General features: G+C 39.8%; 1 protein-coding gene across 3 annotated transcripts in view; it reads left to right on the forward strand.

Moving 5' to 3' along the window:
- Nucleotides 1-14,307, forward strand: part of ANKS1A (ankyrin repeat and sterile alpha motif domain containing 1A) — a 259,349-nt gene that overhangs the window by 116,150 nt on the left and 128,892 nt on the right. For all 3 annotated transcript variants that reach the window (XM_036766604.1, XM_036766603.1, XM_036766606.1), the window contains 2 exons: nucleotides 4,714-4,910; nucleotides 10,773-10,865. In XM_036766604.1, coding sequence (XP_036622499.1) covers nucleotides 4,714-4,910; nucleotides 10,773-10,865 — 290 coding nt within the window. The remainder of the gene's footprint in view (nucleotides 1-4,713; nucleotides 4,911-10,772; nucleotides 10,866-14,307) is intronic.

A 14,307-nucleotide genomic window follows, 5' to 3' on the forward strand; every position in this document is an offset into this window, starting at 1 on the left:
TGTTCTAGGATGGGTGCGTGTGTTCTGTCAAGCACAGGATGGTTGGGGGGTGGGTGGGAATTGCTGGGGAAGGAAGGGCTACAGATAAGATAGTTTAACAAAATCCAGGTGGTTGAGGTTGATGAAAAGGATTTTTGAGAAGTTACCCATACTTGCTGCTATCAATGGCACTGACTAGAAGGTACTTTTATAGGTTATTTAGGCCATTTCCTAGCTAACCAGTATTCATACAGGTAGATTTTCAGAAAAGGATAATGTATGTCCTCCATTACTAGGCCATCTTATCAACTATTATTTGTTAATTGTTTTAGAATCTCAAACTTGTGATTGTGTTTGCTTCGGATATTCTGATCTGTTATGCTAAGAGAGAGTGTTGTGAGTCCCTGGTTAAGGCCAAAACGCAATGCCCAGTGGCTATGGCAGTTATAAATCTGTGAAGACAGCTGGATAATTACCAAGCCACTGGACTTATAGGTATTTCTAGAACAAACATTGACCTTGTATTCCAGTACAGAAAGTTCCACCTATCCACCATTACCAGGATAATTATTGTTTCCAGTATTTTGAAATGTCACCTGAAACAAAGACAGAGCTCTGGCAAATGAGAAGACAAGCATTTAACTCAAATGTAATAGTTTGTATGTGCCCCAATTACATTTGATCTTATTATATTTTCTGTTTTGTTCTAGTCTGTTGTTTTTTTTTTTTTTTTTGCGTATCCCGGTTCTTTTGTCCAACATGATATTGATCCAGCCTACCATTATACATCCAGAAATTTGATAAACATCACCCACTTTTTCAAGTCATTAATAAATTAAGGTAGTATACATTGGAAAGAGTGGTAGATTTGGAATCAGAGGACCTGGGTTCAAATCCTGGTTCTACAATTTATATGTTATCTTGATGGACAAGTCTCATAACTTTTCTGAATCTTGATGTCCTGATCTGTAAAATGAAGGGTGCTTTGTTTTTTAAAACTAGGTTACCTTTAAGGTTCCTTCCAGCTCTAAATTTGTGATCCTATGTTGAACAGAAAACCAAAGACAAAGGATTCCTCACCAATGACGCCCTTTCAGGACAGCACGTGTGCATTCATCCATCACCTGTCTTCAGTTTCAGATCTGCCTGACTCTGTTGTCTGACCCGTTATGTCTCTGTCTTGCCTAAAAGGATATAAAAACTTTGTCAGACGCCTCGTTGGATTCAAGGGCTATTGTGTAGTATTCAGAATTCTGCCGATGCAGCAGTCTAGTAAAGTAGTACAAAAAAGCAAAGGGAGCTAGTCTAATCTACCGTGCCTTGTTCTCAGTGATTGACTTCACCACTTCCCTTTAATAAAGTGCTCTCGAATTTTTCTAGGAATTGAATTCAGGTTCACTGTTCTGTAGTTTGAAGTGTCTATCTTGTTTCTCTTTTTGAAAACTGGAATTTTTATCCTCTTATACTTCTCTGATACCTTTTGGACTCTATTATAGTCTAAAGGGCACAGGCAATGTTATTTAGTAGTCAAATCCACAAAGTATTTTTTAACCTGCTATTTAATTTCTCCAGGAGTCTAATATTAGAATTAATTTATGCTAGCTAGGTGCTTTCATACTCCCATTATTTGGGGTTTCAGTTCCTTGTTAACCTTTTTTTGTTCTATAATTCCTAGTCATTCTCCATGGCAGAGAAAACGACTCAATTCCATGAAGATTTATTAAATACATACTATGTACAAAGCATTGGAGATAGAAGGACAAGATCAAAATCGTCTCTGACCTCAGGGATCTGTGTAGTTCTGTCTTTTCTCACTATTATGATTCATTTACCACAAGCAGTCATGACTGTGTGTGTGTGTGTGTGTGGTTCAGTACTTCAAACATATGTGATAATATCTGGCTTATCAGAAACAGTGCTGGATATAGAGTCTAGATTCAGTTTCATATTCTGTCTCTGTCACTGTTTGTTTGACTTTGGGTAAGTCATGTAACTTCTCTTGGTCTCAGTTCCTCATCTGTGAAATGCCTGGGTCAGAGTATGTTTCTATAGTCCTTTTTAATCTATGATCTTATGATACCTCTGCTTACGCAGATTGCATCCCCTCCATACCCTATTAGGACATCTTTTTGTTTTAGTTTCTGTGTCCAAAAATATTCATCATTTGGTCAGTAGTAGTCCATAAACATTTATTAAGTGCTTATTATGTGACTGCCACTGAGTTAAATGCTGGGGTTACAAATAAGAAAAGCGGTCAAAGAGCTTACCTTCTAATGGAAATAAGTAAGAATCTGAAAAGCTAGCATAAATTAATTCTGATATTAGATTCCTGGGGAAATTAAATAGGAGGAGATGCTGGCCGGTAGGCAAAGGGGTAGGAAGAGGGGCTGGAAATTCTGAGCCCTCTACAAAAGGAGGCTTTGGGAGGAGTTGGTTTTTTTTTTTTAACCTCCTGCAGAGGCTAAATTCTGAGGACAGGCAACTGTGCCCCACCCTCAGGTGGTAAGTATCTATGAAGTTAGCTAAGCCAGTTTTGGGTTCTGTACTTAAGGCCTTTCTAACTTGGTATAGGCCATGTAGGATCTGTCAGAATTTATAAGCCACTAAAAGGCACCAAGAACCCATGGCCCCCTTCATGCCACAATTAAAGGTCAATGGAGGAATATACATAAATGTCTGTGCTCACCTGAGTAGTCTAGAGAAAAAAAAAAAAACCAATACTCGTGAAGCCAGGAAAGTTGTCATTTTATTTTAGCCAATTATCCTACATTCCTAGTGAATGGGTACCTCCCATATAGAGAGTACACTTGTTCAGACAAATGCAGTGCTTTTTATGCTGTTCCCAGTTTGAATTTCCCCTCCTTGCTCTCCATTGGCTAGATGCAAACTCCTGAACTGCCCACTTCATGCCCACCTCAAACAGCTCATTAAGCATGCGCACAAGTTTCGCCTGTTTCTGCTAGGTCACAGCTGACTAGAACCAGTCACCTCTGACTTACATCCTGTTACCACTTCTGTTATCACCCCTACAAAACTGGGAGGAGTTTTAATCCTGTGGAAACAGAATTCCTCCTCTTGTTTCCCACACTCACATGTATATGTAAATATATTCACACAAAGAAAATCCTTAAGGACACATTTGTATCTTCTCCAAAGAAGAACACAAGGAATATTAAACTGTTTAATTACTCTGAATTTTCTTCTTTTTTTTTTTTTAAATAAACTACATTTTTTTCCCTCAACATTTATAGATAGATATGCCTAGGGGTGGGGAAGATGCGGCCTTGTGGCCACATGTTTACAGAATAAATCCCCTTAATAAAATGATTTTATCTGTAAAGCTTGGACTCAAAGAGCCTCACTTGAGGACCTAGAGGGCCACATGTGGCCTCAAGGCTGCAGGTTCCCCACCCCTGGATGAGTCTGTATCTGTCTTTATATTTCCATTTATTGATGTAATCCGCATACTTTTTTCATACTATGCATTATTCTTTTGTATTCTATATTCTATTCTATTCTGTTATACTATATTTTCCTTAGCTGATTCCCTTCCTCTGAGGTATTTGGATTATTTCTAATATTTTCCCCAGTAAAAATAACACTGCTTTGAATTTCTTTGTACAGATTGCTTTTTTCCCTTTCGCATCATTTTCTTAGTCTGAATTTGATGGTGAGAAAGGATTTGACCGATTTTTTAAGTTCTTGTTCTTTGGATCAGCGTATTCTAAAAACTCTGAAAAGGGTGAGCGCATTTATGGCGCCGCCAGGATTGTATAAACAATGCCCATTACCTCGTATCCCTGCCGAGGTATCATTTCTATTGACTGTCTGTCACTGTTTAACAGGTACATAATGATACTTTAGGATGTTTTAATTTGGATTTCTATTGTGATGTAATTATAGGATTATAAAATTCCAGAGCAGTCTCATCAGTCTCCTGATGATTTTACAGAAGAGAAAGCTGAGAGAGGACTAGAAAAAGTAAATAATGGGCCTGAGCTCACGCAGTTGGGTAGAGGCAAGATTTGCACTTGGGTCTTCTGACACCAAATCCAGTTTCTGTTTAGCACTAATAGTTACCTGGATATAGAACACATGGTAAGAAAAGTGGAGAAGTAAAAGACAAAATTAATTTCTTGGGGCAGAGAGATGGATAAAGGTACAAGAGACTCCCCAACATATCTTTTCCGTGGACTTCCATTCAGAAGTTTAGCATTTTGAATATTTAGTATTTAAAAGAATTGTGAATGTTTAGAGGGGAGAAGAGAAGTCCTAATGGCAAACATGATCATTGTCTTCAGGTATTTTAAGGACCTTCTGTGGAAGAGGACTTTGGCTTAATTGGCTTAGCCCCAGAAAGCAGAATGAAGAATAATGAATTGAAATTGCATATAAGGAAGAACTTCTGAATAACTAGGCCTTCCCAAAAGGGGGAATGGGTTACCTGGGAAAAGTCTTGAGCTTGCTATCACTGAACAACTTCAAGTAGAAGGAGAATGACCATTTGTCAGCAGTTTTGTAGAGGTGGTTTCTGGTCATGTGTAGTTTGGAATATGTTGCTTTTCTGACATCCTGCCTCTGAGTTTTGTGCCTAAACACTCTTTATTTTTAGGTCTAAGGATCAGACTAATCAGTTGCTGGTCTAAAAATTATGTTGCTTCATCAAAATCAGAATTCTGCATTTGGAGGCGTTGCGGTTCTCAATTTCGTGTTTTCTGTCCTTGTCTTTATCAGGCGATGTGGAGAAAGCAGTAAATGAGCTGGTCATTGATTTTGACATGAACTCACAGGAGGAAGGTCCCTACGAAGCTCTGTATAATGCCATTTCCTGCCACTCATTAGATAGCATGACCAGTGGAAAGTCTTCTGACCGAGAATCTGTGACCAAGGAGACAGAAGCAGCCATTGTCAAAGCATCTGGAGTGAGGCCTGTGTGTACCTGTTTTGTTTTGTTTTGAAATCCAAAGAGGGTGGGGGAATGGTAGGGAAGGCAGAGAGATGGGCCAGGAGATCTTTCTGTCTGCTTGCTACCCTTTTGGGGGTTCCAGGTTTGGCATTCAGCTGGTTTACTCTTGGGGATACGAAAGAGTAATACGGGAGGAGACTTCTCTCAAAACCCATGAGATCACATTTTCATCACACTGCACACAGCAAATGTTTAATAAAGGTTTATGGTTTAAAATAAGTCAAACTTCAAGTGACTTTTCTCCCTCTTTATCATTTGTTTCCTCCATTTCACCCTAAGGACTCCTGGGCTTTGCCATTTGCCCTAGAACTGACCCCTTCTTTGTGTGTTGTCTCCCATAATTCGAGTGCAGGAGTCTTCTTCTTGAGGTCCTTATAAATCTCTGCTGCAGTGACAGTTCCTGCTCTGATTAGAACTTTCTTGGCTTGATAAGGAAATGGTGCTTATATATTAAGAGATGGAACGTTCCTGATTTCAGCCCAAGGAGATGACTTCCCAACATTTTGCATTTCTCTGAAACAAGGAAGGAGCAAAATGAAAATCATTTTGTTCCAACAAGCACTTGAGATCTTTCCTAAAGTATTTTACTTTTTTGTCCAGAGGGCTCCCAGAGTCATTTCTATATCACGAAGCAACAAAAAGTCCACTAGAATTAACCCCAGCCTGTATGGAGTATTCTGTCTCAGGCTCCATCTGCTCTCAGGGATTACTCCTGTGGTCAGGATTTATATTAAGCTGAACTATCTTGAGGCTTCATTGATACTGTTACGATGCTTACATGTAGTGCTTACATTTGCTTCTATCCAGCCCTATCCCTTACATTCTAGATAAAAAGGTTGTGTTTTCTCTAGTCTTATCTTGGAACATGGGAGTAAAGAACATCAAGAACCTGCTTATTTCCTGCCTGCCCATTGTCGCCTTCATTCTCACCACCACTCCTGCCTCTTTCTATACCTCTAAAATGAATCCTGTTGCTATTCTTAGGATTCCTTTCCATATTATTTCCCTTAGGAAATAATATTTTTTAAGAGGCCATTTTTTGCATCATTTTTTGTTAAGTCTTAATCACTGAATGGGTACTGTCTCAGTAAAACTGAGACCTGTTAAAGACCTTAGCTTGAAAAGGCCAAGGTTCCCCACTGCATCCTGGGCCATCTCCTGTTGTCCTGATCTGTATCTGGCCACTGGACCCAGATGACTCCAGAGGAGAGAGTGAGGCTGGTGACTTTGCACAGCCCTTTCTCACTTAAGTCCAATTCACTTGCATGTCATGGCATCATTTTCCTGATGTTGTGGTCCTCTTTGAGAACAAAGGACACGTGGCAGCAACAGTTTCCCCTAGGGTAGGTGGTTTGCCCTTTGGGGGGCTTTTTGCCGTCATTTACCCTACTTGGTCATATACTGTGGTTTTGGGTTTTGAGCATTGTATTCCAGACAGACTAGCTTTGTGCTTCCAAGGTCACATTGATGATCCTGCCGTGAGTCAAGTACTTTTTGGTTTTATGCTTATCTATTTCTTGCTATTGAGTCTGACTTGAACAAGGCCAAGGAATCTGTTACAGCCCTTAGGATATCCAACAACCTTAGAGACCCTACTTCTCTGCGTATGTTCCGGGGTAGTAGGTCTTCTGTGATTCTATGAGAGAAAGAGGTTTGGTGTAATTAAATGGACTCTTTCTTCTTTGTCCTCCAATTGCAAGCCCAAACCTAAAGTTTGACTCCAGAATGATCCTGATTCGTGGTGGCCCCCCACGCCTGGAGTTGACCATCTCAGAACTGTTCATCCCGCCTAGGCCCAGACTTCTCTTTGGAATTGCCTGGTATCTGAAAAGTGGGGATTAGGGATGAGATGTTGGTCAACAGGGTACTTGCATAATTTCTATATATCCAGACAGTGCTAGCGTTTTAGCCTCTTCCAAATGTCCAGCCTAAATACGTTAGCCATATTAAGCTGTGATTTTTTTTGTATTTGCACACAGAGCCAGTAGGGGGAGCTAGAACCATTGAAAGAGAGTGGTAATGAAAGCGAGTCTGTGAAAAACCAAGAGGCGCTACTTGTTCGATTACTTCTTAAGGAACAAGTAATTTAATATCAGCTTAAGGACTTCTTGTTTGCCAGTTAATGTTGCACTTTAGGTGTTTCTTTTTTCCTTTCACATAATTAATGAGGCCAAAATCTCCCATTGTATCTGGGGCCATCTGCAGTCGTCTTGCTCTGTATCTTGCCACTGAACCCAGATGGCTCCAGAGGCGAGACTGAGGCTGGTGACATTACATAGCCCTCCCTCACTTAAATCCAATTGACTTGCGAGGTGTGGCATCATCTCCCTGCTGTCACAGTCCTTTGAGTTAAAGGGCAAACAACAGGGACTTTTGGCCGTTTCCTGGTTATTGCTGTACCTTAGGTGGTCTTTTCCCTCTCACATAATTACATACACTTTGTTCTTTGTGATTGTCAGTGCCACCCTTCTGTTTCCATATTATTGAAATGTGTTGCCGAGGCACGGTATTCAAGCTACATTTGCTTTTCTAATGATTTTATGATGTATGTTAGAAGAGAGTGATTGCTTTAGTGTTCTAGGCCTCAATTCAGTGTCACCGTAGCTACTTCTTGTGTTACAGAGTTCTCAGATCTTTTAACTCTTAGATTTTTTACATTAAAATTTTTTTTCCATCTCAAATTCTCTTCCTCTTTCCACCTTTTCCTCACTCATTCAGAAGGCAAGAAATTTAGATACGTTTCTGATAGGCTCTGAATTTTTTCTTCCATGAACATGTGGTCTCAAAGGAGGTTTACTGGAGGAGAGTGACTACATACCTGCTTTTTATATTCTCCAAATCTTAATCCACACACATTGATTAAACACTGGCTATGTAATTGGCACTGTTCTAGGTGATGGTGACACATAGCCAGATATCAGAGGGGATCACGTCAGGCAGCCTAGTATAGGGGAATGAGTGCTGGCACTGAAGTTGTAGGGCCTGGGTTCAAATTCAACTACTTTGTGACCTTGGACAAATCAAGTGATCTTTTTGGGCCCAGTTTCCTAATATGTAAAATGTGGGGATTAGACTTCAGGATCCTTTCAAGCTTTAGGTCTGTGATCCCTCTAATCCTATGTACATATATAAATATGTACAAAATAAATTATAGAATACAAACACATACTTATACATACACACACACACACACACACACACACACACACACACACACACACACACTTTTCTGGAAGTCAGTAGTAGGGAAAGATTAGGAAAGCCCTCATGTAGGAGCAGCTGAGTGGTTGATTTCTCTGGAGGGTTCTCATAACTCAATGTTCTTCCCCTCCGTTTCTTCCTGAAGTATTTGTTCCTCTTCTTGAAACACAGTGCATAGAGCACCAACCAGTTGTGATAGCACAGGTTGGGAGAAATATTCCCATTGGTCTTTTACAGGTAGGTCTATCCCTGTAGACTAGAGGGTGAGGATGTATTCAACTCCCCCTGCTTCTTTAGTCATCCTGCAAGAATCTGCTTCGTAATGGAATTTTCCAATCAGAATAATAGCTAATCAAACATGAGTAATTCCTTGGAATGTAAAAGGTACTGAAGGGGCTTCTGCTATAGTTGCAGATCTGTCTTTCAGGTTTTTTAGTATTTAGGGTCCTTTATCAAGGACACTACCATGTATCTTCAGAATTGCACGAATTCAGGAGGAACTTCACATTTTAAGGCCCATGGCTCCATTGATTACTTGTAAAGCATTTCTTCTTTTAGTCTCTTGCTTTCCTCAAGCAGAAAAAAATGTGGCTTATTCCTTTTTTAAAAAATAGGCTTAAATGAAATGAGGTTTTAATGTGCTAATGAATAAGAAGAGTTATCTGTATGGGATAAAATGATTGAAGCAAGAGGGTATTTTTTAGCTTTTGCTAATTTTTTTTTTATAGAGAGCATTGAAGTTTGAACAAAAACTAGTATTTTGATCATTGAGTGCTTTCTTGAGGGTCAGTTCATGAACATTGATTTCTTGGACCTATTTAAGTAGATAGAGTTTTCATGGTTTCAGAAAATTCAGATTTAGCATAGCAGCCAAATAGCACAACAGTGTTTTAGATTTTTAAATTTTGTATTCTTGTGATTTTTGTAATAATTGATCACTCTGTACTATGATAATAGTAGGAGAGCCTAGTCAGAGCAGGCTCAGCAGGAAGCTCTTCCTCTCAACCTTCCTGACAATGTTCTCTTACCTTTTCCTTCCTCCCTACACCCACAGGAGGGAACCCAGAGCCCTCTAGTCCGCCCTAACCTTGGGGCCCACTTTCCCTTCCTCAAGAATATTGAGCCAGACTCCTCCAACACCTCTGCCCTGCCAGCTCTTGAGACAGATGTGGTTGCTCACACTGCTTGAAGGAAGAGAGAGATACAAATTGCAGTTTTTCTAGTAATATGGAATACCACATAGACCATCACATCTCCCCTGTGCTAGATACTGTGGTACACTGGGATTTACCAGTTAACCTGATAATTCACCTAAAGGACCCTTGGGCTTTGCCATTTGTCTCTTTTATATGTGTATATGTGTTGTCTTCCCCAATTAGAAGGTGAGCTCCTTGCAATCAGGGATTGTCTCGCTTTTCTAGTTGTATCTCTAGCATTTACCACAGCGCTTGGCACCTAGTAAGCGCCTATTAAATGCTTTTTCATTTCTTTTTCACTAAGTAGTAAGAAAATTTCCTAATCCCAGCTTTCCTATTATTTCCTATTATTACTTCTTATTACTCACTCACAACCTTAGTGTTCTCAACCTCTTACTCTTAGACTCACCCCACTTATGTAATCTGTTGCCAAATCTTGATTATTAACCTCTCAACTCCCTGTTACCTCCATAGTACAAGCTGTAATCACCTCCCAACTAGACATTTTCTATGCCTTCTAATTGGTCTATATACCTCAGATATCTCCCTCTTTTATTTTCCATTCAACTGCCAAAATTATCTTACTGAAGTTAAAGCCAGGTCTGACCATATCACCCCTCTACTCAATAAGCTGGCTCCCTATTACTTTTTGGATAGAATGTAAAATCCTCTGTTTAGCATCTAAAGCCCTTTAGAACCTGGCTGTTTCTTACTTTTCTCTTTCCTATTTCTGCCCCCACACTCTAAAATCCAGCTATGCTGCTAGACTTGCTGTTCCTCACATAGTCTTGTGCATTTGCGCTGGCTGTCCCCTATACCTGGCTCCCGCCTCACTTCTGTCTTTTAGCTTTCCTGGCTTCCTTTAGGACTCAGCATGCCCCACCCTTTCATACAACCCTTTCTCTCTCTCCCCCTCCCCCACCCCCACCCCCGCTTCGACACACATGCACATGTGCTCGAGCGTGAGCGCGCGAGCGCACACACACACACACCCATGCCTGAAGTGCACACCTTTCCACCTTTCCTGGTCCCCCACTCCCAAACTTCCAGTGCCTTCTCTCTCTCAGATGTTATGCAGTGTCTGTTCACACAGCACATATAGTTCTTTGTTGTCTCCTTCATAGGATTTGAGCCCTTTTAGGGGAGGAAGCTGTATTTCAGCCTTTCTATCTTCATCACTTATCTCAGTGACTGTCCATTTAGCCAATCCTTCATCTTCACAGCTGCTCAATGTGTGATTGAATCTCTCGTCCTCTTCTTTTTACAGATGAAGGTGAGAGCTGCATGGCACTGAAAGGAAGGAATCCCTACTAATAGAATAATTCTGACTCCTTCTTTGGCCTCTTCAAAGCATGTTTTAATTACCAGCGGCTAAACTAGGGTAGACCAAAAATGCTAAAACACTTAGGCTTTTTTTTTTAATCATATAGAGAGAACGTCCACCCCCTCCAGCAAAACCACCACCAGAGGAAGAGGAAGAGGAAGACACTGAAGTGGAACTTTGTCCCCATATATCCTCTGAGGTATGTGTGTATGTAGGAGAGAAAGAATTAAATAATTGCCTTGGGGTGATTGACTCCCTTTATTCCTGACCTGTGTTATCCTGGTACCTTTTGGCTGTGTTCTCTTTGGAGCAGTGAAGCTGAATTTTATAGGGCCGTCGGATACTCCAGTTTAGAGAAGGTACTGTGAAACTCATTTTGGTTTAATGGCCAGAGGGACTACTTCACTCTAGCTCTTCAACTCTGAGACTTTCTCACTGCAGGGCGAAAAAGCATGCAATTGTCCCATCACCTAGCTGATTTCACCTTTGCTTGAAGCCAAGTTAACTCTTGCCTTTTGACAATAGTTTATAAAGGGATTTTCTCCCATGATCCTTGTGGCCTCTGCTATGACAAAGTAGCGACAATCTGCATTGATAGCCCAGATCTCTGGCTTTTGGGTTTTCATATTTCTTATTCCTTTCACATAGCAGACAAAAACTGAAGTGAAAGAACACACTTTTAATGAATGTTTAATTAGAAAAGTAATAGAAGTTTTAGATTGTTTTTGAAAAAAAAAATCACAAAAGCTTCTGGGAAAAGGGCAGTCAAACTTTTTTCAAATTAGCATTTGCCATAGATGTCAATCTTACTTTGAAGGTATGTGAAGAAAAGTCATATTTGCTTTGGTCTTTCATCTCCAGAATATAACTTTACTATCAATAACAATTAATGTGTGGACAGCTGACCTTGAATCCAGAAGACTTACCTGGGTTCAAGTCTTGTCTTTGATATATTCTTACTTTGGGACCCCAGTCAGGTACCTAACCTCTCAGTGCCCAAGCCAACTGTCTAAGACTATAAATTATAGAGAAGGTTTTGCTCTGCATTGGTAGATGAAATTCCTCACTGGGAGCTCCATATATTGATGAAATCACAGGTCTGGTAAAAAAAAAAACCCAACTCCAAACCTCCTTATGCTAATAGTTACCTATTCAAAAAATTACATCGTTTCAAACAAAACTATTTTCCATATGATTCCATTCCCTGTTTTATTAATTTTTATCAATTTCTTTTGTATTCCCATGAGCTTGGTTTTTTAGTATAGCCTTCCTTCATCTCCCCTTCTCCTCCCTGTCATTGTCTCATCTCCCTCCTCCCTCATGAGAATCATCCTTTACAGCAGAGGTGTCAAATACATGACTGGAGAGCCTCCCAAGTGGAGTCCCACAATACTCCTGAGTGCTACCCAAAGCAGAGATCCTTCTGTACGGTTTAGTGGTCAAGTTTGACAGTGTTGTTTGACAACAGTGAATAAGAAGGAGGGAAAAAACGCTTAAGCAAAATTAGGCAGCCAGTCAATCAAATGTCACCTTGTCATCAGTCATTAGGATGCGCTAACTTAGTCACTTTTCTTGTTGTTGAGTTTTTTATTAAGGTTTTACTGTGTCAGAGCCTAGGATTAGATCTTTATGTACCTGAGTGAAGTTCTGAAAATTAAATTATTCTTCACCACTTTGGAAAATCGCTCCTCCTGTCTACTCCCTGTAACACATGTAGCCATAGAGCAGGTCTGGCAAAGAGGTTATGACTAACTTTAGGTTCTTTGTACTACCTCAAAACAGCAATAAATGTGTCAAATAAAATAATTATGAAAAAGATGAGAATCAAAAAAAAACCTTTCAGGAAAGCTATAAGACAAGAGAAGTAAGTAAACAAGAAAAAAGGCTCAAGGACAATGACTGTACTTGGGGCCGGGGGAAAGAAAAGGATGACAGTGACCACTTTACCTCCAGAAGAAAGACTGGGCATGCCGTAAGAACTCTAGGTATGGTTTTGAATCAGGATGCAAATTTACAAAAGAAATCTGTTATCTGAAGTGTTGGAAATAATGAATTCATGATGAGGAATATGAGAATTTACCACATGTAAAGATGGTGGAAAAGTTCCATGAAATACTGCACTGTCTATGGAGCAGAGATTTAGGCAGAATGAAAAAAAAAATGCAGATACTTGAGAATTACTGATCTCTATGGAAAAATGAAAGAATTAGAGTCTAAATCTCTTAATCCAGGAAATTATGTGAGAAAATTTTGTAAAAAGGAAGTAGGATGCAAATCTGTAGAGAAAAATCTGAAGAACTTACCCAGAAATATAATTGCTGAATTGTAAAGTAAATAATTAAGTATATAATCCTCCAGGCAGTCAAGAGGAAGCAATTCACCTGTAAGGACAGGTTAATTCAATGTATTTTTTGGTCTGTTAAATTTTTAATTAAGGTTTCAGTATACTAGGGCCTAGGACAAGGTACTTATGTATCATAAGGAAAATTTTAAAGTTATTTTATGTCCCACTCCCTACCTGCTCCATATTGGAAGATTGTATCTACTATGTGCTGTATTGTCCACTCAGGGCTTTGAATCTTCACTGTAGTATATGTAGCTTATAATAATAAAAATAGAGGAATTCTGCTGAGATCATGGAATTAAGCACCAATTTAGATTGTACAACGATAATGAAATGAGAGATGAGAATATAATATACCAAAAAGTTGTGGAAATTGACCCACGCCCCAGAATTACCCATCCTTCTAAAACTGAGCATATTTACTCATCACGAGAAAAAAATGGTTCTTCCATGGGAGCAGGAAATTTAAATGAGAAATACAGAACTGGGCATGTTCTAGTGCATGGTGCAAGAGGAAGTCAAGCAGTTGTGCTGAGTCCACCTCACATTCATGTTATCCAGTCTCAACTGGGCCCTCACTGTAACAAAGTAGTTCTTTTTACTCCTGAATTAATTCTGTATTCTGTTTTCCACAACAACTGTTCTAAAGTTCTTGTCTTAAGGTACCCGTGTCCCAAACCTTCCAGTTGAAGACTTCTTTGTTTTGAGAAAATAAAGACCATTCGTTGTGTGCTCCCTTGTCTCCTCTTTTCTATATCTCACAATCCCGTAATATCATACCCAGTTGTTTACTTCTTCTTTGTCATTCTTGATGATGACGTGGCCCTTCTCTTTGACAAGGCCAGCCTTGCCTCCTGTTTTTTCCAGCAGATTGCCCTTCCGGTCATCTCTTCTTTCTCCAGTCATCAATCTCTTCCTGTCTGCTGGTCCTTGCTTGTTATTTCCAAATGCACTCAAGTCACTTCCATCCTTAAAAATCCTCACTAGACCCTACTGTCTCCTCAAGCTATTGTATTATGTCTTCCTTCCTTTTCTTAGCTAAACTCCTACTACAGTGGAAAAGGTATTAACTCTTTAGTCATAGAACCTGGGTTCAAGTCCTTTGGTGCTACTGCTTATGTGTCCTTATGCTCATTATTTATTCCCTCTGGACCTCAGTTTCCTAAACTGTAAAATGAGGAGGTTGAACTAGATGGCCCCTGAGGTCCCTTATAGCTCTGTGATCCTAGAACACTGTCTCTACTAACTGCTTTCAATTTTTTCTCCTCTCACTTCTCCACCTTTTGCAATCTGGCTT

The sequence above is a fragment of the Trichosurus vulpecula genome, chromosome 7 (assembly GCF_011100635.1).
Source record: "Trichosurus vulpecula isolate mTriVul1 chromosome 7, mTriVul1.pri, whole genome shotgun sequence".
Lineage (NCBI taxonomy): Eukaryota > Metazoa > Chordata > Mammalia > Diprotodontia > Phalangeridae > Trichosurus > Trichosurus vulpecula.